Consider the following 24,471-nt stretch of genomic DNA (forward strand, 5'->3'; position numbering starts at 1 on the left):
AGTATGATACAACAAGACAATACAATAATCTAACATTTTGAAGAAAATTCACGTTTAATAAATACTATCTTATTTTATAAGTGAATTTAAATTAATCGAGAAATATTGAACGAGTGAAAATAAATCAAAACGGCAAGGATTTACACCAGTACACTAGTAAAACATCAATTATTAATTTTAATTTTGTAGAATATTTAATTGGACAACACAAATATGACCCCCATAATTTTGCAGGCCAATCGAAAGAGAAATTAAACCAAACCCAAACCCGGAAAAAGAAAATCAGTCTTCCCCACCAAACAGGGAACAAAGAATCACAAATCACAAGAGCTAAAAGGAAAAAAAAAAAATAATTCAAAATCAAACGCTTCCATTTGCTTGGAATTTTGTGAAGGGGCAGTATACAGCTTGCTGTGTAGTTGATTGTGATGTTTGTGTACGAAGTATTCTGAGTTTTGTTGTGTTTTTACCCTTCTGTGGATGGTGGCGATGGATTCAATTGGGTCATATCGTTCACCTTCGATCTGTAAGTTCTCAATTTTCACTATCTTTTTCTTCTTTATATTTTCAAAATTTCTTGCTGATTTTAAGCTGTTTGTTGTTCTTGTATTATTTATTTATTTTTAATTATGGGAATTCATAGTGGGTGCTGCTTTTTAGGGTTTGGAAAAAGTGGAGATCTTTGAATCGGAGGGTGGGAAATCTAGCTAGGGTTTTGGTACTGAGTTGCCTAGAAAATGTGGGAAATCCCTAGGAAGGAAGTTCTAGTTTTGAGATATTTATTGATTAAAGTTTTGATTTTTTTCATTGGGATCCGCCAGATACATCCATTCGGTCATTACACTTGTTTCTAGTTAGGTTCAACTTTTGCATACAGTTCTTTTTTGCTTATTGAGTTTCTTGGAGCTCTTATTGCTGTCAAATTTTGGATTGATGTCTTAAGTTGGACTTTTTGTCCTTGCATTTTTTGGTAATTTATCTTTGTTTCTTTTGTATTTCAGGTATGGTGAATTCATTGTAGTAGTAAAAGATTGTGAAACTTCTTGGTTCACCGTTATTTAAATGGCGAACCCTATCTCAGTAGATGTAATACTGGAATACTTGCGGAAAAATAAATTAACTAGGGCCGAGGCTGCTTTCCGGGGCGAACTGAATGATCACCCTGATCTGAATGGCGTTCTTCAGAAGCTTACTATTGAGGACAAAGAGTTGAGTCAATCAACAGAAGGAACAAGTAGGGGCAAAGCAACGTCAGAGACTCCGGTGACAACTTTACGGAACAGTGAGGAAGTTTACAAGGAGACAAGTTCGAGGAGTAGTGGGGAAATATCTAAGGAGCTTATTGTTAAGGAGATAGAGTGTGGCACCGGGAGAAATGGCGCAGACTGCAACTGGAAAAATGTCCAGGAGCAGAAGAAAGTTAATGAATCCGCTGGGACAAGTGACAAAAACTTCAGTTTTGCAAACAGTTCGGAGGATACTATTGATCTGTATTCGTGGAAATACCCTCCTGTTAACAGTCCGGTTACTTATCAGCATGATGGTGGAGCTACCATTGACCTCTCCAGTTTGGTGCACTCTGGGAAGTCAAAGTTCAATTCTTCTGAAGTCTTTGATAGTGGTAAGGCTCATGCAAAATGTGAGGAAGATGTCAGTTTTTCTGGTGAAAAGAGAACTTCTTGGCCCGGAAGTACTAGCAAAGACACTGTAGAGCCAAAGCATGACATTGGTCGAAATGTTGAGCTCAAGGAGGTTGATCAGCAAATTAAGCTAAGTGGGACATGCTCCAAAGATGTAGTAATTAATCATCCTTGGTGTAAAAGTGATGAATTTACACACCTTTCTTCTGAGTCTTGGAGAGACTGCACAGTTAAAACTGTTTTCCCGTTTCCCAAAGGAGATGTCTCGACAAGTTATGATCATGACATTGGTAGTACTGACAGGAAAGAAGGAAAACGAAAAACAGAGGTGAGTGATGTTAGGGCAGCAATAAAAGAACAAGTGGATGAGGTGGGAAGAGCTTTGTATCTTGGGAAGACACAAGGAAGTGAACCAAAAGAATTCAGCGGCCTAGGCTTTTCATTTGTTTCTGAAAGTCAGAAAGAAGGATTCCCTAGGTTGCCACCTGTTAGATTGAAGTCAGAAGAGAAGTCCTTCAGTATTCCTTGGGAGGAAAAGTTTGAACGAGATGGACCTGCCTCAAAGACTAATAATGCTGACAATTCACTTTTCATTGGTTCATTTCTTGATGTTCCCATCGGACAAGATCTTACCAGTTCAGGTTTGCTTTTCTAATAAAAAACTTTAGCTTGTAGGTTTAGAGGAAAGTGAATTTAGCTTGTGCGCACTTTAACCTCCAGGTGATCCTGTTCTGGAGTATGTGGGTGTCCATAATTGATTTGAGTACAGTCCCATTAGCATTATTTTCCCAAAGCGGGGGTTCTTGGAAGCTTTACTGAAAACATAGTTAGTCAAAGTCTTGTGAATGAATAAATGGAAATCAATATCTTTAACATAGAAGATACGGATGGTGGCGCCTGAATTTCTTGGAGTGGAAATTTATAATCTGAGAAATCATGTGAAGTAATAATATTTATGGATCCAAGAACTATTTTGGCTATCTAAGAAAAAAGAAATGCAGTTTAGAGGGGTAAACTGCATAACAAGTTGTCAATCTAGATATATTTGGCAGCTGATCACCATCTCTAACCAGTGTATTATAGAATGGTACACAAGATAAATGGTACTAAGTTCCTGGGATGCTTGCTTATTCTCCTATCTACCAGACTATCCTATGGTTGCTGTGTGAGGAGGGGGCTTTTGGTGATCTGCAGCCTGCTTGGGGATTTCATAAGGATATTATGTTACAAATAATTCTCGTGTAAAATCTGATTTTTGCTCCTGATCTTGTGGACTGAAAAATGCTCATAATATTTGCGACCTGATGTGCGTTTTGTAGACATTCTAAATATGGAATTGAGGTTTATTGATCAACGAATAAGTGTGGATCATCTTGTCCATAGAAAAGAACTTTATACAAGGAGAAATCTTCTCCGGAGTCTCAAAAAGCTACTCATTATTGAGGAAGTCTGGGACCATGAGCGCATAAGCTCTTTGTGTGGCTTCAGCTTTCTCTTTTCTGTGTCAATAATTTTCTTTCTTACAGTTGTATCATTTTTATTATGTTTTTTCTGCTGAATAATGCAATCGGATTGGCTGCCTACTGTTGCTACCTCTGTGGACATGACATTTTGAATTTCTAACTTTTTACCATTATGAATGTACAACTCTACTTGGTTTTATAGTTCATATAAATAGATGTTAGATTCATGATTTTTGCTGGTTATACCTTGCATGTGGAGCATAGTCATGTTTTTTTATTGCTTTCCTTAGATAAAAACAACAGAGAAGGATCACCTAGATATGAATTATTCAATGTTCGTAGACTATTGATTATTATCTCCCTTATCATATTTTGGTTTCTCTGTTAGGTAGTTCCTGGAGTTGTCTTGACTGAGTGATTCATTCATCTAATTATCCCTGTCTTAGTGCTTCTTGAACTTCTATATATATTGCTTACTCATGGCTTGTGCAGTAATCATCACTGCTTTATTGAATGGCAGGTGGAAAAAGGCCTGCAGGAGGTAGTTGGCTCTCTGTAAGTCAAGGCATTGCTGAGGACACTTCTGATCTGGTTTCTGGTTTTGCAACAGTTGGTGATGGACTGAGTGAATCTATTGATTACCCCAACGAATATTGGGACTCCGATGAGTATGATGACGACGATGATGTTGGCTACACGAGACAACCTATTGAGGACGAGACATGGTTTTTAGCCCATGAAATTGATTACCCCAGTGATAATGAGAAGGGAACAGGGCATGGGAGTGTTCCAGATCCTCAAAGAGAGCAAAACCGAGAAGATGATGAACAATCTTTTGCAGAAGAGGATTCCTGCTTCTCAGGTGAGCGATATTTCCAATCAAAAAATGTTGGTCCAGTTAGGCCTGCAGATGATCACATAGGGCTGTCAGTGTCTGAAATGTACAGGAGAAATGATCAGAGCAACTTGATTGCCCAATATGATGGCCAGTTGATGGATGAAGAAGAACTAAATTTGATGCGTGCCGAGCCAGTTTGGCGGGGCTTTGTTACTCAAACAAATGAACTTGTCATGTTGGGGGATGGTAAAGTCCTGAATGAGTGTGGAAGGCCTCGGCCGGATGATATTTGCATGGACGATGACCAACACGGTTCAGTTCGGTCTATTGGTGTGGGGATTAACAGTGATACTGCTGATTTTGGAAGCGAAGTGCGTGAAAGTTTGATTGGAGGGAGTAGTGAGGGGGACATAGAGTACTTCCATGATCATGATACCAGTATTGGTGGGTCCAGACACCTACCACCCATTTCAGATAAGCCTTATTCAGAGAGATCAAAGAGAGAAAAGAAAGCAGCTAAACATAGTTCTGACAAGTTTGTTACTGTGGCTGACAAAGGAAGCTATGTGCAGAAAATGAATCACTTGGATGGAGGATTCTCATTTCCCCCTCCTAGAGATGGAGAGTTAGTTCAGACAAGCTCGAGTAAGTCTTTATGGTCAAACAAGTGCAACACTGTTGTCAGTGATGAAGCTGATGATTCTCTGATGGCAAGTGATGACATGCTTGCTCCGTGGAGACGCAAAAGCAGTGAGTCTTCACCTGTCAAGAGCTCAAGAGATGAAAGCAATGCACATGCCGCAGGATCAGAAAATTCTAGCCCTTCTTCTCTTTCAAACTATGGCTATGCTGAACGGGAGCATGTGAAGAAAGAAGAGACAAAAATAGCCAGTGCAAGAGAAGAAGACGTAGGGGCGTCACTGGAGGATGAGGAAGCAACAGCCGTACAGGAGCAAGTAAGGCAGATCAAGGCACAGGAGGAGGAATTCGAAACCTTTGATTTAAAGATTGTGCATAGGAAAAACAGGCATGTTCAATCTCCTATTGGCTTATGAATCCTAGTGGACATAGTTCACTTTAGCTGATATTAATACATTTTCTTTGAGATATCCCTAGTAAGAGGAAATAGCTTAGTTATTTGCTACGAGAATCTTCATATTTCAATGCGTGTAGCTAGCTTTTTATCTAACTAACAAAAACAAAATATGCTGGTTTTCTATCTATAAACTTAATTTATGAGAGGCAGAGACAGTTAACTGTATACATTTGAAACAAGCACTGCGTGGAAGAATTGAAGGTGTAACAAGTACATGGAGAACTCCTCCACAGCTCTAGGGATAGTTTCTACATCCTACCAACAAATCTTGAGCACTATGTAGAGAACATAGAACAGTTGAAGAACCATTCCCTTGATTTTGTGGACATCTCAGCTAAGCACCATTGCTGAAGCAGTAGAATCAACCCCAAGGGTGAATGCAGACATGAAATCTAAGGTCACTAACTAGGACTTTCCCTTTGAAATAGACAACTGGTCCTTCTAGGAAGGTGTATCCATGGTGACATTTTCCCTTTTGATAGTTGAGATTTTAATTGGACCTTGTTTATGCAAAAATAGTGCACGTGAATTTTATATATATTTATATGAATCAAACTTATCGACAAATGGGTGAACAAAGCAGTAAATTTAACAGCATTTATTGCTCTGAAGCTGTAATTTATGTGTGTGTGTGTGTGTACCTGTATTTCATTCTCGACAATGAACAAGCTTATCAAATAATTTAAGATGTATTTAAAAATTCTAAAAAATGGAAAAATCCCCTTGTGACATATGATACGTGTTTTTTTACCTGAAGTTAAACACAATGCCTTGCCTTTTAGTTAGCATGAAAGATTTATTATATATATGTTTTATCATTCTATCTTTGTGTGTTTGAGGAGCTTGGAGGTTTAGGATCAATTACAGTTGGGAACTTGGTTATTGTTAACTTGAGAGGTTTTCATTTGAAGAAATTTCACTACAACTATTGTGGTTCAACACCAATGCTTTTGAATTGCCTTTTTGCATCTACAATGTTTCGCTCTAGAACTGGATCAATTCCTTGTCCTAAACATTTCTGATCAATCTCAAAGCTTCTATACATGCTGGGTCTGTTGTGTAGGAAACTGTCCATGACTTCTGTGCTAGTTCTTTCCTATATCTGATTGTAGCAACTTGATCAGTTTTTATGCTTCAACCAATGTTATTTCTACATATATATTATGTTTAATTCTGTTTATAATTATTTTTGATATATTTTTATTTTAACCTTGCAAGTGTATCTTAACAAGTCTCTGCATCCTATGTTGGACGCTTTTATATCTGCATTCATCATGCATACTTTATATTTCTGTGATGAGTTTTCTTCATCTAGCCTAGCTTTTATGTTTAGACATGAAATATTTTGTTAATTGGATTTATCTTTTGGATCAGAACTGGCTTTGAGGAGGACAAGAATTTCCATGTTGTTTTAAATTCAGTTTTAGCCGGGCGATATCAAGTTACTGAGTATCTTGGATCTGCTGCATTTAGTAAAGCTATCCAAGCTCACGATCTTCACACTGGCATGGATGTTTGTGTAAAGATCATAAAGAACAATAAAGATTTCTTTGACCAGAGCCTTGATGAAATAAAGCTTCTCAAGTATGTCAACAAGCATGATCCCGCTGACAAGTACCATTTACTTCGGTTGTATGATTACTTCTATTATCGAGTAAGTAAATTCTTAGTTTTTCTTCATTAAACTAATATTTCATTCATGTGGTGCGAAAACCCCTTTATAAAAGTTGTGTACAGTAAGTAAAGAACCTACACAAGAACATGGTTCTTTAAGAAATTCACTCAATCATATCACTTGGATAAGTTTGTTTTTATAGAAAAACAAAATATTGCCCTAATTTGGACATTTTTTCTCACCACCTTCAAAAGCTTCCTATTTTTTCTCTCCATGTAACCAACTTTTTGTGGGTGCTAGAGGAACTGCAACCGGGGTTCTGCATCTTCTTTTTCCTTTGTGAATGCCCAACTGAGCATAAACCTTTGACCCATGCTGGCATCAACCTTAGCTTTTCCTACCTTGGTTTTCTATATTATGTGTCTCTTCTTTTTAAGTGGAAGTCTTCTGATCCTTTATTATGAACGGAAATCTTCTGATTGTAAAAATAGCAACTTATAAAGTAAGATTAAATTCTCTATGGTCTGCACAAAGAGGCCTGATATAAGAACCAGAACTAATATGGGCTTAATATGTACACTTAAAAAAACTCTATTGCCCTTAATTTTTTTGGAAGTAAAGGAAAATTGAACAAAGTTCTAAATCATACAATCAACTTGTAAAGCTAGAAAGCCAAAAAAGTATCAAACAATGTAAGAAACTTATGCACAGATTCAACCTGGCCCTTGGAGCATACCTCTCTTGGCTTCTGAGGCATATCCAGAATTTCGAGATGATGGGTGCGTTACGAAAAGGTGGATCTGTGATATAAATTTGATCGGTTTACATTTAGGTTCTTATCACTGAAATCCATTAAAATTTTAAAATTATAGACCCAAATCATTTTTTATCTATCCAAGCCATTCAGAAAAAATGTTTCCCAATTTTAGAAAGGAAAATAATAAAAGATTCAAATTTCTAACCTCTCTAAGAGAGGTGCACCCAATCATCATCGCACGACATTATGGTACTTCAAGTGTGGGCTCACACATCTATGTTTAAATATTTTTTTTAAAAATATAACACTAATATATATGATTTTAGGAGGGGAGCATGGGTTCACATGAACCCGGTGAACCCCTCCTGGATACGCCTCTGGTTGGCTTTCCTGCTATACCTTCCAAAGATGCGTGCTGGAAGGTGAACCGTACTTCCATTGTTCTTTAAGAAATTTTCTGTCTGACGAGCAGTAGCATGCCACTTAATGTTCTAACAACTGCCCTACCAAGTCCATATAAATCGGAAAACACATCTCAAAAGTTAATTTTTCCACTTCACAATGAAGGAAAAGTTGTTAAAATCTTTAGCTTCTGACTCTCACATAAAATATCTATAACATAATGAATCTCCTCCTATGCAAATCAGAATGAGTCAGCTGAGCTCCTGGTCTGCAATCCAACAACCTTAGGAGGAGAATTGGATGATCGGGCCGAGGGCTTCCCCCTTTTGACTTTTCCCTAATGACCGACCCTTTAAGGCCAATTACAAGAGTGAAACTGATGAAAGTGGTTTGTGGCCACATTTGCATGATTGGTACTGTCCTTCTGGTGTCTACAGTTCAATGTATATAGGATTTTATGTTAACTGCACCTTCCAAAATTTTAAAGCTGAACCGTCTCTTTTACTTCCCTATTATCGGAATTCCTTCTAAATGCTAAATTCCATCTACTCCGTGGTCTGCGCTGGGCCACTGCCTTGTCTGTTTTGAAAGCAAAACCATATAACCAAGGAAACATCTTTATGTACAATTTTGACTGATAAGCTGAAGAAACTCTTGGACTATGAAATGCAATTCCCTACTGAACGTTGTGTTTGTTATCAGGAACATTTGTTAATTGTATGTGAGCTCCTTAAAGCAAATCTTTACGAGTTCCATAAATTTAATAGAGAATCTGGAGGAGAAGTTTACTTTACCATGCCAAGACTGCAGGTTTGTCACATTGCTATATCCATAAAGATTTTATGTCATCAATGATGCTTCTCTTCTGACTCAATATGAATCACTGCTGCAGTCAATCACTATACAATGTTTGGAGGCTCTTCAGTTTTTGCATGGCCTTGGGCTTATACATTGTGACTTGAAACCTGAGAACATATTGGTGAAAAGCTACAGTAGATGTGAAGTGAAGGTGATTGATCTAGGAAGCAGTTGTTTCGAAACCGATCATCTTTGTTCTTATGTCCAATCTAGATCCTACCGCGCACCTGAAGTTATTTTGGGACTTCCATATGATAAAAAGATCGATATCTGGTCACTTGGCTGCATCCTAGCAGAACTTTGCACGGGAAATGTAGGTTCTTTCTTTATGCGTTTGTGTTTTTAACCTCTTTTTAACTAGTGAGTATGATTCTGATGTTAGGGATCTTTCACCTGTCATAGCAGACACTATGGTAGTTCCTAAATTTTAATCCACTGTCCTCACATTTTTAAGAGGCTGCAGAGTTGACTTCTGTGATTTGGGACGCACAATGTTGTGGAGTTAGATATGGCACCAAAACTCTTGGAAGCCAGAATATTCTCTGCCATGTAATCCTAGTGTCTAAGAAGGTTTCTGGTGGTGTATTTGGAAGTCCATTTTAAAGGAAAAATCAGTATCCTTCTCCATGTTTTACTATACTAGTTGACAGTCATACTGCTACTTTTAATTTTGACACCGTTTTGCTTCCTGGGTGGCATTTTTTTAAGTGGAATTGGAAGAAGCAAATCTATTAAAGTGGCATGTGTAGTGCAGACTAGGTGGAGCCAACTCATCTGTTATGAACTAATATTTCATTAAGTGTATATAATCTCTCTGATAGATTTGGAATATTGGTGACAATTAGAAAATTTGTATCTAGTTTGACAGGCAGGAATAGTCAAATAACCTTAGTTTTGTATATAGTTTGACAGGCAGGAGTACTCAAATAACCGTAGTATTTTGATACTACAGTTCTGTTTAACACATATCAATGTGCTGATTGCCAATCCTTCTTGAGGACTCTGCAATGCACTATTCGGATTTAGTCGGACCCCAATGCAGATAACTGGACATCGGTTGGGAAATTTAAAAAAAGAACAAAAAGTTGTCAAAAAAAAAGTAAAGCAAAAAGCTAATGACCAATAGTTAGCTTACATGTCATTCATTCTTTGCCAATTTGTTTTCAGAGATAAAGCCTTCAATCTTCATCTGTGCTTGTTATGACTACTTGTTTTGTTTGATGCTCATGCAATGCATACAGGTTTCTATTGTAATGTTCTGATTCAAATATTGCTCCAAGTGGAAATTGAAGACTTTTTATGTGCAGGTGCTTTTTCAAAATGACTCTCCTGCCACATTACTCGCTAGGGTGATTGGTATTATAGGTCCCATTGACCAAGATTTGCTTGTTAAAGGACGAGATACTTATAAGTACTTCACCAAAAATCATATGCTGTATGAACGAAATCAGGTAAACTCTCTCCTCCTCTGTGTGGGTTGGGTTACGGTTCAGTGATTTACTATATCTTGTATCCTCTGCTATGACTCACCTTCAGAAGATCAATACTTTCTGTTTTATTGAAGGCAAATTTTTTATCTTGCTAAAAGTTGATTTGGTGATAAGATATACAAGCCTGGGACAATATATATTAATCGTTCAGAGAGGCCATTTGTCCTTTCTTCAAATTCTTTATCCTCTTAATGAGTTGGTGAATGGTGATATAATACTTATACAAAAGGCTCCCATTAGTAGAGCCTAGAGGGCAACACTTGAATGTTTTCTGCTGTTGTGTTGCTCTGTCTGCTGCTCTCTAATATCAATTATTGATTTCAGTTCTTTCATTTTTTAGGAAACAAACAGATTGGAATGCTTGATACCCAAAAAGACATCCTTGAGACATCGTTTACCAATGGGGGATCAAGGATTTATAGACTTCGTGGCTCATCTCCTTGAAGTAAACCCAAAGAAGCGTCCATCTGCCTTGGAGGCTTTAAAACATCCATGGCTGTCATATCCATACGAACCAATATCATCTTGAGTTGTATGAGAATTCTTTGGCATTTTAACCTGCTGAAGTTCTGCAATTGCTCCAATTTGGATGCTCCAGTGATGAGATAGGAAGGATATCTCCAAGGTGGTCCGCATTTCCTTCCAAATCACTGAGCTGTATTTCTATTTTAACCCAACTGAGAATGTAGTCTTTGCAAATGTTATGTAACATTAGGGTTTTCTGTCTTGTTTGATGGAAGGGGATGCATGTTGTTTGTACATGATGTGTTGATTCTTTTAGGTGTTTAGTGATAGCTTGTGAAATAGCTGTTTATCCAATTTTGGTTGCCTTTTCCCTCATTTGCAGCAATGTATCAAATGAAGGAAGATCAGAAACATATATTTTCAGGTCTGACATTTTCATCGATGGTCATAACGCAAAATTCCACTTGATGAATTATTTGTTTTCCGCGAGTTCTTTATTCCAATGCCGCCTCCCCCCTCTCTCTGCAGCAATGCTATGTCGCTGCAAAGATAATATTTGATCATCGCTCCATAGCCATTACACAAGGCATTCCTGTGCACATTACAGTGGTATAACATGAGTTGTTAGAATGGTAATATTTTAATAGATGATTCTGAGCTAATGTTTCAAGTGTTGCAAATTTAAGGCAAGGAAATGTGTATCAATTGCTTGCTTAACTCGAATAACATTGTTAGATATGTTACCAGTATATTACTGAAATGGTCGCAGTCCAAGATAAGTTAACTCGATTTTCGATGAATATAACGGTATACAATTTGAATGGAAGAAAATAATTCATTTAACATGAATGAACATATGAGTATAAATATTTACGTCATTACTCGCAGGACTTTGGGGTTTATCAGCACATTTTCAGTAATATGATGACTTTCATTGGACATTTTTTTTAAAAAAATACGGGGTTTATATATTAGTTTTTGAGAAAATTAGAGTGTAAATTAGATTAAAGCCCAGGGAATGGAGAAGATGGAAACAGAAATCGCCATGGAAGAAATTGAAGAAGAAGCACCGAAAAATTCATCGTTGTTTCCCGTTTTCCCTCAAGCGCAGATATCTTCAGCGTCCAATCCCACCACTTCATACGACGCCGTTCCTGAATGGCTTCGCAATTCCAGCTTCACCACCGACATCTCCGTGATAAACGACGCCGTTATGACGAACTACGGGAATGTCCAGTTTCAAGAGAATCTAGAGGAAGACGAAGGAGAAGATGTAGAGAAGAAAAATCAGAAAGGAGAGGGTGCACCGTATGAATTGCTGCACTCGTCCGGGTCGGAGCGGGGACACTCGTCTTCTGATGATGATGGAAGAGACTGCAAGAAGAAGAAGCGGAAAAAGAAGCGCAAGAAGAGTCATCGATCGAGTGATGACCGTCCACTCTATGACTATGCACTTTCTGCTTCCAGAAAACCTGACGTTCGAACTTGGGCTTCTTCAGCTGCTGCTAATGTTAAAGACTATTACTTTGACTCTCGTGGCGATCGAGACAATTTAGCTTTTGGTAGTATCTACAGGTGCGCCTGATGCCTTTTTCTTTTTTTCCTTCCTTATTGTTATGTAGAACAAGTAAATAGAAATAAGTCGTGATGGAATTTGCTTGATTTTCCATTGTTACTGATTTGATTTGTCAGCTGTCAAGAAAATCTAAAACAAACTACACAGCATTGAAACTCATAGGTTGATAATGATTGCCGCGGTTAGTGGCGGGAACATAAAGATACTTGAAAATGTTGGGAAGTTACACATTGCATTCTTTTACACCTTTTTTATTTCTTGGAGAAGTATAACAAGTAAACAGGAATGAGTTGCAGAGGCACTGTAATTTGTGTTAGTTCTTAGGTTGATTTACTTTACTTTATTAACTGTAGAATCTTCTGTTGTATTGTAGAATGGATGTTGCTCGTTACAAGCTTCATAATTTGAGGAAAACCTCTGAGCTCAATAACTATAGGCGGAATGATAAGAGAAATTTTGAAAGGGATATTGATATTGATGCGTTGGACGATAAACTAAGGTCTGGAGGTCGCTATTGGTCTGGGACATATGCTGCAATTGAGCACCATAAGAACCTGAAGCGTCTAAAAATTTTGACTCCTCTCAAGCCAATGATGAATATTCCAGCTGATTTTGTCTCATTGGCAGATGAAGTTAAGTCAGATGAAGGAATCAGAGGAGATGCTATTTCAGGAAATGCTGTGGTCGAGGAATCTCTGGAGGATGAGATCTATCGCAAAACAAAGGAATTCAACAAGATGACAAGAGAACGGCCACATGATGAACAAATTTGGTTGGCTTTTGCACAGTTTCAAGATAAGGTAGCAAGTATGCAGCCACAGAAAGGTGCCCGTTTGCAAACACTTGAAAAGAAGATTAGTATTCTGGAGAAGGCTACAGAACTGAACCCTGACAGCGAGGACCTGCTTCTCTCTCTTATGAGTGCTTATCAGAGCAGAGATAGCATTGATGACCTGATTAGCCGATGGGAGAAGATACTTATCCAAAATTCAGGTAGTTGCACATTGTGGAGAGAATTTTTGCGGGTTGTTCAGGGTGACTTCTCAAGATTTAAGGTTTCTGAAATGAGAAAAATGTATGCAAATGCAATTCAAGCTTTATCTGGTGCATGGACTAAGCAGCATAGGCAGGTTCTCATCTTTTACATACTATGCTTTCTTTTTTGTGCATAAGATATATATTAATTTGAACATACAGTGCTTTCAAAAGCAAAAACCGCAGAAACTGGCAATGTCCATGAGGTTTGAAGCAAAGCGTACGCTTCTTTGAAGTGAAGCGCACAATTTACAGAACCCTAAACGTAACATATATTGATTTGGTACAACAATTAACTATTTCTATTAAATAACCAATTTCAACAACCAAAATACGATGATGCCGACACATCCCAACCTCTCGGAATTGAGATTGAGAGTCGTCTGCTTCTCATTTGGATCACTTTGCCCGTCATTGTTTGACGCACATGGCTTCAACCATGAGGCGAAATCCCTCGCTTTGCATCCTGCATCACTCTTAGTAGCAGATGACTTTTAACTATACTAGAACCTACAGATTTCCAGTTTGACACTGTTCTGGAAATTTGATCCTTGAAGCTGCTGGATGCTTCTGAATTGTTTTTTATTCTTACGCAGTGTAAATGATAAAAGCCGATTATGCCTTATGTGTCAGTAGAGTGATGGGAAACTGCATAATAATATATGTGCTTGGCAGTGGTTCTTGAAAGGGAATTTGTGTCCTGAGAGCACCTTCTCTGGACTCTGTGGAGAGATGGTCTATTGGAGTTGTTGTGAAGGATAATTCCATGGAGTTGTTGGGGAAGGGTAGGGATTCTGAAAGTAGTGGGTAGTAGCTCCAGGAGGAACTTTGCAAGGACTAGCTCAAGAAATATTGGCGTATACATTCCTAGAACTTCCCTAATCATTGGTCACTGAAGTTGGACAATAGTGAAAGATTTCTAAATAGGAAGCTGACGAAGTGAGGCCCTTGAATAGCTCAAGGGTGAAACTGTATGATCATTACTGGATTTAATCATGTCATGTATAACCAGAGTATTGGATTAATTATTTTTAAAGAGAAAACCTTACTATAGGTGCAGCACTACCTCGTAAAAATGGAAGTTTGCATTGATCTCATGAGGATCTGTGCTGTAACTTTCCACTGTTATATTTTGTAAATAATTGTAAAGCAATTTGCATAACTTGGATGAAATTATTAAGAACTACAACAACGACAACAACATGCCCAGTGTGATCCCACAGGCGGGTCGTGGGTGTATGCAGATCTTTCCCCTAATCCTTTAAATTATGCATGTCATTCTCTTTATATTGCTTTATGATTTTTTTTGAAATGCTAGTAGTTTATTTTTTTTGAAATAGTTGTATTGCTTTATGATTTGGCACTGAGGTGCAACAGTTGTAATTCTTCTCTCTTGTTTTTATGTATGTGAAATCTTGCAGAGTCTTTTAAATAATTCATCTTAGGTTAGCACATGCTTCGATGCAAGAGTTCAGATAAATGACAAATAAATTCATCCTGATCTTCTTCGTTACCCTTTGATTTGCTGATGGAGATATCTTTGTTGGATACAGGTTTCTGGAGGTGCTAATTCGCCTTCTATGGATCCTGCTATTGTAAGACTTGAACTTGGTCTGGTTGATACATTTCTCAGTCTCTGTCGGTTTGAGTGGCAGGCTGGGTACAGAGAGTTGGCTACTGCCTTGTTTCAGGCACAGATTGAATACAGCTTGTTCTGCCCTTCTTTACTTCTTAGTGAGCAAAGTAAGCAAAGATTATTTGAGCATTTCTGGAACAGTAATGGTGCCAGGGTTGGGGAAGATGGTGCTCTCGGCTGGTCAAAGTGGCTAGAGAAAGAGGAAGAGCTGAGGCAAAGGGCTATGAGGGAGGAGTCTTCACATGCTTCTGAAAAGGGTGGCTGGACTGGTTGGTCAGAACCGTCATCTAAAAGTAAAGAAAAGAATGAAGCTATAGAAAATATAACAGAGACTGATGGTGCTCTTGACGAGTTAGAAGAGGAATCTGAAATGAAAGATGATGAGCAGAAAGATGATACTGAAGCTTTGCTTAAAATGCTTGGAATTGATGCTACTGCTGAAGCTAATTATGAGATTAAAGACACAAGAACTTGGACTAGGTGGTCTGAAGAAGAGGTAGCAAGAGATTCTAACGAGTGGATGCCAGTCCATGCTAAAAGTAATCCTCTTTCTCCCTACCCTTCTTTATTCCACTCCTTCATTTCCTAATTAAGTATAAAAGCACTTTTTGGGACGAAATATTAAGTGAATGAATTGCATGAAGAGAGGCCATCATTGACTAATTCAGTGAAAATCAACAAACTAAGATACTGTCTGAACAGAGAAATATCAAAGGTTGATCTTTTTTTGAGAATAGTTACTGTTGTTTTCCTCAGCATTTAGGATTAAATGCTGGAGACCTTCCAAAAAGAACATAAAGTATTAAAACTTAAAAGAAACAGATTTACAGAGCTCCTAACAAGTCTACAAGATCTTCTACTTCCTCGATTCATTGCTCTTTACACCAAATATAGAAAGATATAGTACAGTTGCATTTCAGTAAGTATAGATCTTGAACTGACTGATCTAAGTATCAATGGACTGAGTGTGTTTTCAAGTGATGAATTGCAGCCTACCTCATTTTTCTCTTCTCGCATCAGCATCTGTTGTCTGAGCCTCTGAGATAGTGAACTAATTCCTGAAGTACTTATGTTTAACAGCTGGGATTTCTCATAGCGAGGATCCTGCTGATGCAGAGGGTGATGAGCAGCTTTTGAGAGTAATAGCATATGAAGATTTGAGTGACTACCTGTTCTCGATAATTTCTGAAGAAGCACGTTTTTCCCTGGTATCCCAGTTCATTGATTTTTATGGTGGGAGGATGGCTCAATGGTTCGTTTCTTATCTTGAATATTATATTGACTTCTCTAGTGATCACATTGATTTTACTAGATATTAGTCATACATGTCATATTGCTGCCCTTAAAGAAATGCAGAGGTCCATGTACATTTTGGAAAAATTCATGGTTGAATATCTATTTACTGTGTGGATGTATCTGGATAAGGGTGGTGTTTTTCTAGCATACTTTGGAAGGATCTCATATTTTATCTTTAACTCTGAGAACCAAGCTTAACTGTCACATTTACAATTATGGTTGAATAATGCTATCTAGATTCAGCTTGGTTCCTGGACAAAGTCTTGAGCTTGCTGCGACTTGGTGAGCCTGAACTTTCGGCACTTGTGCTCAACTAGCTAGGATCATCCTTTTATGTCACTTTTTCCTCCTGGAAGCAGCAGTAAATTGTTATGTACCAACTGTTTTAAATCTTACTCTCTAGCATTGGATACCGGATAGTTAATGTTTTCCTCAAGAATATAAAGCACAGTATTTTGGGCAAAACCAAGAATCTCCTGCTCCTTTTCAGTTTTGAAAGGAAGCAGTCATTATTGAAGTTGACATTATATGCAGAAATATGGGTTTTGGATAGTTCTATGACTTTTTAGGCTTAAGTTTAGTTTCTTTCCTCTCTCTATAAGTCTCTGGAGTAATCGATTTTCATTTAGAGGCAAAGGGAACATAGATGGAGAATAGGAAGTTTCTTAATATACACATTCTGATAATCGTTTCCAAATTGCAGTCTGCAATATGAAATCAAGGATTCCGAGAGGATAGCCAGCTATGACTAGGAGAAGGATCCACTAAAAACTTGATGCTAAAAAAATGTTTTTTCCCAGTGACATTCAATTAGGTTTTCCTTTTTTCTTGGTTGCTGAGAGTGAATTATTTTTTCATTGATAATTAAAGATACATAAGTTGCTGAGGGTTAGTTGTAAGTCACAGAGTCTGATATTTTAGTTTCTCTATTATTCCAAAAGATATTGTTTGATATTTTGCTTCTCTGTATTACTGTGGCTCTTTTTCATTGACGAAGGATGCTATTAATTGAGGGAAGCCACATGGAGGTACTTGGTAAACTAGCACAGGGAAGAAACGAAACAAGAGGAACATAATTAGTTGTATGTAACTTACTTTCTTTTAATGCGTGCAGGACTTGTACGAACAGTTCAAGTTGGGCTGAAAAGTACCTTAGTTTGGAGGCAATTCCAGATTCTCTCTTTGATGAACTAAGAAGAATGCACAATGTTTTAACCAAGGAAGGAAGGAACCAAACTGAAACAAGTTTGGAACAAGTTCTTAGCAGCTCTGGTGATATCTCTATGAGGACTAGCATGATGAGATTTATTCGAAATGCTACATTGCTTTGCTGCACTATATTTCCCCAAAATCATATTTTGGAAGAAGCTGTTCTTATTGCGGAGGAGCTATCAAATACAGTGATGAATACTTCTAGCTGTTCAGTAACACCATGTCGAACTTTAGCAAAAAGCCTTTTGAAGAGTAACCGTCAGGTATATCTTTTAACTTTTATATGTCTTGCTGGTCAAGCATTCTGTGTATGTGGTAAATTCACTTGATTTTTAAATATTAGAGTGCATGTCTTCAATGTTTCATATCGCCAATGACTTTTAATAAAATAATTGCTTAGCAAATAAATTTTAACGTAATTTTAACAATAAAGAAATGGAACTCACTTGTGAAGGACTCACTTTTAGTGGTACTGAGACTGTCTATACCACTACCCTTTATCAAGCTCGTTTACAAGAGTTCTGGCTTTCCCAACCGCAAAACTTCTAGGAAATAAAATTTCTTTCCCCGATTATATTTTATATATATGCGGTTGTAACCTTGCTACTCTTACTTCCACTAGCAAGAAAACTTCTGCTCATAACATACCCCTCTCCGTGGTTGCATGAAATTGTTGTGCAAGAACATTGATGCACAAATAGTGGTCCCATTAGTGACAACAGCTCATTGAGGTCTCGTAAGTCCTCATTAAATAGGTGCTTGTTTGTTTAACTGAGGTGTCAGCTTTTCTCCCTTTCATTTTGTTTTCTTTCTTTAAAGCTGGACAGTAAATCATCTGTAATTTTTATGGTCTTCTGTCAATTCCTTTAAACTTTAGGTTGGAGATTGATCAGGATCTCATGTGATAGTTTACCTTACTGCTTTATTAGGTGCTTAGAGTTGGTAACATTGTGATAGCCTGATAAGTGAAAGACTTGATACTGATTTGTATCCTCTCTCTTGGCCCCTGCCTCTCCCAAGGATTATCATTTTCGTTCCTTTGCTTTTCATTTGTCCCTGTTCACCACAAAATTCTATTTTTAAAAAAGTTTGTGTTGCCAGTAAATTGTATTATATTTTTTGTGCTTCTGATGTCTTTGTTGGATTTAAGCGTTTAGGTGAAAGCTACGTGTTTGTCTTTTACATTTTTGTTCTTATAGGATGTATTGCTTTGTGGAGTTTATGCACGACGGGAAGCAGTTTTTGGAAATATTGACCATGCTAGAAAGATTTTCGACATGGCATTGTCTTCTATTGATGGACTTCCACAGGTACATTCTATTTCCTATTTAACTTGATATTGACATGGTATCCCTTCATTGGAAGAGGTGTCTTTTCAACCTGCACTGTGGTTCTGTAAGAGGCAGTCTTCTAATGCTCAAATCACCATTTCCTTCACTATGAAATAAGGTTATCCTAGCCCACACTTTCTCAGGGAATCTCAGTCGGTTATTAGTCTTAGTTCTTGCTGGTTAAATTTTCCTTAGCTTCCTATATATTGTTTTTGTCATTTGATGTTGTCATATTTCTATATTTTATTGAATACTACCAGTTTCAAAAAAAAAATTACTTTATTTTATTGAATTAGCAGGGTGTTCAGACAAATGCATCTCTCTTACATCTCTGGTACGCTGAAGTGGAGGTCTCAAACGGTATTCATGGTGGTTCCGGATCGTCTGAATCGTCTTTACGTGCTATGCATATTTTATCTTGCTTGGGTAGTGGTACAAAATACAGTCTGTATAGATGTAAACCTTCAAGCCTGCAACAGCTGAAAGCACGCCAAGGATTCAAAGAACAAGTGAATATGCTACGTTCATCATGGACGCGCGGTTTAATTGATGATAATTCAGTTGCTCTCATATGTTCAGCTGCTTTATTTGAAGAAATAACAATTGGATGGACTGAAGGTGTTCAGATTTTAGAGCAAGCATTCACAATGGTGCTTCCTGGTATTCAGCTTTTTCAATGCTCGCCATTTTCTCCTTTTTAAACCAGAAAGTTTGTGTCCTTCAGATCTTGCTGTAGATAACTGCACATGTTTGCTTGTTGGTTTAAGATTGCTTGGAATTGAGATGTAGTCCCTTAGCTTTTATTTTATAATGCAATTACCCTTCACTTAATAATAACAATTTTTATGAGAATAAATTGTTACTTACTGCAGATGGAAGTGCTGGAAATTCCATTTGTATCTTATTTAAGTATTTGTATGATAAAATTAGTTGTCTTCATAAAAATTGAAGATACATCTTATCTCTTACTGAAGACAGTGGGGACGTCTTATTGTTTCAACCTTTTATTCGTATTACCGGAAAATATTCATTATCTTTTTGAGAAAAGATGTCTTTTGCAATATTGAGAAGAAATATTGTTCGTTGTGTTAGAACTTTCGAGTTGTTTCTTTACCTTTCCACAAAACTAGCTTTAAGGTTGTTGAAATTGACAAGGAAAATATAAGTCATATCATAACGTTTATGTGTAGGTTGAACTAAATTCTCTTTAATTTGATTTTTCGAGCATTTTTTTTATACCCTCAGTTCTGCCTCTCTAAAGCTATTGCACAATTCATTTTTTCTTAAAAAGAAATGGTCTTACCTAAAGAATGTCAATGGTAAATTGTGTTCTTTAGTGATACTAAGGGTAACTGTGAAGTTACATTAAGGCTGAACTACGTTCTTTGTGATTCTAGATCTTCATGTCTCCATATTTGTTTTCTATATTGTTTCCCATTGCTCCCCTTCATGAATAGTATTAATGCTTGAACATTTTGTGTGCCATTATTTTGTCATATCACATATGATGGTTAATATATTTTTGTAATTGGCACTTGAATGAATAATAGTATATTACTATGAATATTGCTTCTTGTTGCCCTTCTCTAAAAATTGTTTTTTTTAAAAAATAAATAAATAAATAAATAATTAACTAAGTAGCCACTTCATCATTTCCTTGCTTCACGGACAGAAACTACCACTTCATTCACTTCGCATCTAATCACCTCCAGAAGCACTGAATCCTCGCCTCACTCTTGCTTTTAACACACACTCACACTCGCACTCTCTTTTTTTCCAACTTACAGTTCCAGGAGAATTCTTTCCCTAATCAAAGAAAGAACTAGTTAAATCTATCTTATTTAACTTGTCTGATTTGTGTATCTGAAGAAGTGGAAACCAAGGAAAAGAAAAATTTGATTTGGTTTGTATGCTATTTAGATCAGGGGGCTGTTTTCTTTCTCATTGTGATCATGGAAAGTATCTGTAATTAGATTCTCAAGCCACTGGTGTAATATTTGTCTTGAACCAAATGAATTTTTCTCATCTGGTTTTGCATAAGAGGTCTTCAGTATAGATGTTAGTTGGATACAAGTCCACTATTTGAAGTATTTACATATATATTCAGATTAGTCTCAATAGAGTAGGAGTTAGGACTATACTCAACATGGCCGGTCTGAAATTTGAATTTTATAGGTTTGATTTTTGAGTTTAGAATTCTACCACAATTCATTTGATTTGCTGGGTTCAAAATCAATTATTTCTACTTGTGTAAATTTAACACATATACAAGGTCCGGAAACCTGAGATCTTGGGTTCAGACAAACCCATAATTTACACTCTACATCCACCCCTGATATTCAATGCGCTGAAACTCCATCAGTAATACTAAAGAGTTCATGACTTAACATGTTGTATATATCCATGTCAGTAGATGAGTTTAGATAGTTGATGAGAGGGGAGGTACATCTGAATTATTCCTTCATTTATTTGTAAATACTACAAAAAACTAAAACTTGAACTGGCAGTAGTAACTACGTGTAAATCCTCATAGATACATGTAAGATCAGTTAAGTTATCCTTGTTGGACATAGTACATACCATTCTGTAGTTTGGTGGTGAGAATATAATGAACTAATAAAAGTGTACTCTCTCTAACTGAAAAACTTAAGGTTTTTTTTACACATTTCAACACGGTAGAGGTCCTGGTATCGAATCTCACCCCCCGCCCATATCAAAAAGAATTGCCATGTGCTTGATCCATGGAAAAGAATTAGGCCCGCTCGTGAGAGGGTGTGTTGGGAATATAATTAACTAATAAAAGTGTGTTTTCTCTAACAACTTAAGCTTTTAAATGAGATGGTCGCACGCTTCAACATTTGGAATTCCTCTCCTCCACACCTTCACTCTGAAAAATTATAGAAGTCTATGCTATTTCTATATTTGTTTTTGTTTTCATATAAGGTAGACAATGTGCTGTTTGTTAATCTTTTTCCAATGAAATTGTGTTATGAATTGGTAATTTATGTACTTTAATCTGATAGATCTCTTTTTGATGGAATATTATCACCTTATTGATGGTTACTGAAATGACCTTACTGTAGAAAGGAGGCAGCACAGTCATCATTTGGAGTATTTGTTCAACTTTTATATGAGGATGCTTTGCAGATATCATCAAGAAATGAAGGTGTCAAAATTATGGGAATATATAGTGACAGGACTGGATATATATCCATGCAGTCCAAATCTTTATAATGCGTTAGTCGAAATTGGCCATCTCTATGCGTCACCTAATAAGATACGGTGGATCTTTGATGAGAAATTCCAAAAGTATGACCTTCTAAACCTTTTCCTCCAGTTCTCTGTGACATACAGTAGTCACAGTCAAAAATCTTTCACATATGCTAACTTTGATCACTATGCTAATTTTTATTACTTCAATGTTGTTTTAATAGCTTCAAAGGGTATAGGAATTTTATATGTGCTAGTAAGACCATTATGTTGTCTATAGTTAATTATTAAGAACACTCACGTTTGAAAAGGAATTTGGTCCCAAAATGCTTTAATAGGAAATTATGTTTGCTGGTGGTGCTTGTAAGATTTAGAAATATTCAGATCCCCCCTATGGCTTTCTTCTAGTGGTAAGAGTGTAGTGCTTGATGTGTGGGTTAGGCGCACGTCACGTGTTCGATGTTGCCACAAACAAATCCTGGTATTTAAGTGAGATGGGCAGAGAGTTGGGCCCATCATCCATAGAGTCTTGAACCATGCACCACTGTACCTTCAGGGATTTCTAGTTATCAAAGCAAATATTGATACTTTATTTCAATAACACTATCAGTCTATCCTCAATTTCAAACTAGGTGTAGTCGGCCATGTGAAATATTGATGCTCTAAGGACTTCTCAACAAGTTCACTTAGTTGATTTTGTTACTCCCTCTCTTCAAAAAAGAATGACATTATTTCCTTTTTAGTTCGTTTGAAAAGAATGACTCCTCTCTAAATTTGGAAATAATTTAATTTGAACTTCTTGTTTTACCCTTAATGACAAGTTTTTATATTCACTCATATGTTGTGTTTGAGACCTCAAGTTATAAATTGTTTTAGCCGCACAAATGTTATGACATGGTTAAACCACAAGTCCAAAAGTCTTTCTTGAACTCCATGCCCGTTCAAACTACAACATATTAATGGAATTTATAGAAACGGAGGGAGTACTACTTTTTAGGCGGATAAGTTTGCAATCTGGCTTTCAAATGCATAGAATATATGTGTTTTTATGTCTGAGTGCTTCTTAAAAGATCTTTTTGCGAAGTTGGTCTGTTTGGCAGGTTTTTGGAAATGAAAAGCTGTGCCAAGCATGTATTATAGAAGGTCTCCAATGTCAAGTGTTCTGCCTATTTCTTTTTAGAGAGGCTTATAATGGACAATTAGATTTAAGTTTCAATCCCCCACCCCCAATCAGTCAGGTCAAAAATGAAATAAAAGAAATAGGATGACACCTTTTTGATGGTATTATAGACTCTCTCATGGTTGCATTTGAAATCTATTCGTTTGAAAGAGGATGCAGAAACAATATATATCTGACGTGCAGCTGTTTAAAGCTGTCTTTATAGTTTTCCATCTTTCAAAGATTATTTAAGTCTCTGTTTCTTGTGTCCTTTGCTTTAACTTCCAGGAAACCTTCGCTTGTTGCTTGGCTCTTTGCATTATCATTTGACATGAGCAGAGGTGGTACAGAGCATAGAATACGCAGACTTTTTGAGAGGGCATTGGAGAATGAGAAGCTACGCAACTCAGTTTTAGTCTGGCGCTCGTATATTGCTTATGAAAGTGACATAGCATGCAACCCTTCTGCAGCTAGAAGAGCTTTCTTTCGAGCCATACATGCTTGCCCGTGGTGAGTATATGTCTGTAATGTGCTGTAACAGTGAAGTTAAAGCAGGATTAAAAATACCATAATATTAAAGGGTAGTTTGCGACCCAGACAGATTCAACAATCAGTTAATTTATTGCTGTGTTCTCTAACAACGTCATTTCTGTTGCTCAAAATTTGCTTAGGTCAAAACGGCTCTGGCTTGATGGCTTCATCAAGTTAAGTTCTTTTCTTACAGCAAAAGAGTTGTCGGATCTCCAGGAAGTAATGCGGGATAAAGAACTCAATTTGAGGACAGATATTTATGAAATACTACTGCAAGATGATGTTGAATCTTAAGTTATGAAATCAAGATTTCTTGAGTTGCGGATGGGTAACATGCCCGTCATATGACACACTCACATTCTGCCACATGCCTTTTTTCAGTGCGAAACTTTGAAGCACCTCGTCTTGGTTCATTTTGGATAAGGCTGTAAGTGATGCCTTTGCTCTTAGTATACGCTGGTTACTGTTGAGTTGTGAGTGGAAAGAAAGATTTCTCTTTGGTGAAAACAGAAAAATGTACATTTTTGTCGGTGTATTACTCGTGCCATTAGTTGTATGACAGCCTGGTGCTGCCTTTTGTGCAATGGTTTTATCACATCAAAACTAAATCAGTTGCTAATAGTGGTACATTTGTAACTTGCTAAGTACATTGTTGTGGTGTTAGCTCCACTTCGGTGATATGTTTCAATGTTCTACAACAATAGAAGAATTGAGCAAAAAGAGGAGAAATTTTATCTCTGAGGATTACAGGAAACGTATCTGTCCTTTCCCTTCACTCAGTAATTGTATCTACGTTGCATTTTGTACCTTCACCTTTTCTCTTCTTTTTCAACAGTTTGTGAAGGAACACCGTCATTATTA

General features: G+C 37.1%; 2 protein-coding genes across 4 annotated transcripts; both read left to right on the forward strand.

The window, feature by feature from the left end:
- Positions 1-228: 228 nt before the first annotated feature.
- LOC107014160 lies at positions 229-11,096 on the forward strand. Of its 2 annotated transcripts, XM_015214014.2 has the most exons (9): positions 229-526; positions 1,002-2,281; positions 3,624-3,965; positions 4,035-4,968; positions 6,412-6,691; positions 8,514-8,621; positions 8,704-8,982; positions 9,977-10,120; positions 10,500-11,096. In XM_015214014.2, the coding sequence occupies exons 2-9, from the start codon at positions 1,063-1,065 to the stop codon at positions 10,686-10,688; spliced, it is 3,495 nt and encodes a 1,164-aa protein (XP_015069500.1). In that variant the 5' UTR covers positions 229-526; positions 1,002-1,062; the 3' UTR covers positions 10,689-11,096. The 2 variants fall into 2 exon arrangements, with proteins under 2 accessions (XP_015069500.1, XP_015069499.1); XM_015214013.2 differs by having other exon boundaries at positions 3,624-4,968.
- Positions 11,097-11,511: 415 nt separating this feature from the next.
- LOC107014161 (protein NRDE2 homolog) lies at positions 11,512-24,364 on the forward strand. 2 transcript variants are annotated; one of them, XM_015214016.2, is made up of 10 exons: positions 11,512-12,199; positions 12,574-13,330; positions 14,789-15,410; positions 15,952-16,123; positions 17,282-17,642; positions 18,579-18,689; positions 19,010-19,370; positions 21,794-22,019; positions 23,368-23,589; positions 23,751-24,364. In XM_015214016.2, the coding sequence occupies exons 1-10, from the start codon at positions 11,643-11,645 to the stop codon at positions 23,902-23,904; spliced, it is 3,543 nt and encodes a 1,180-aa protein (XP_015069502.1). In that variant the 5' UTR covers positions 11,512-11,642; the 3' UTR covers positions 23,905-24,364. The 2 variants fall into 2 exon arrangements, with proteins under 2 accessions (XP_015069502.1, XP_015069501.1); XM_015214015.2 differs by having other exon boundaries at positions 11,643-12,199; positions 19,007-19,370.
- The last annotated feature ends 107 nt before the right edge of the window (positions 24,365-24,471 follow it).

The sequence above is a fragment of the Solanum pennellii genome, chromosome 3 (genome assembly GCF_001406875.1).
Source record: "Solanum pennellii chromosome 3, SPENNV200".
NCBI lineage: Eukaryota > Viridiplantae > Streptophyta > Magnoliopsida > Solanales > Solanaceae > Solanum > Solanum pennellii.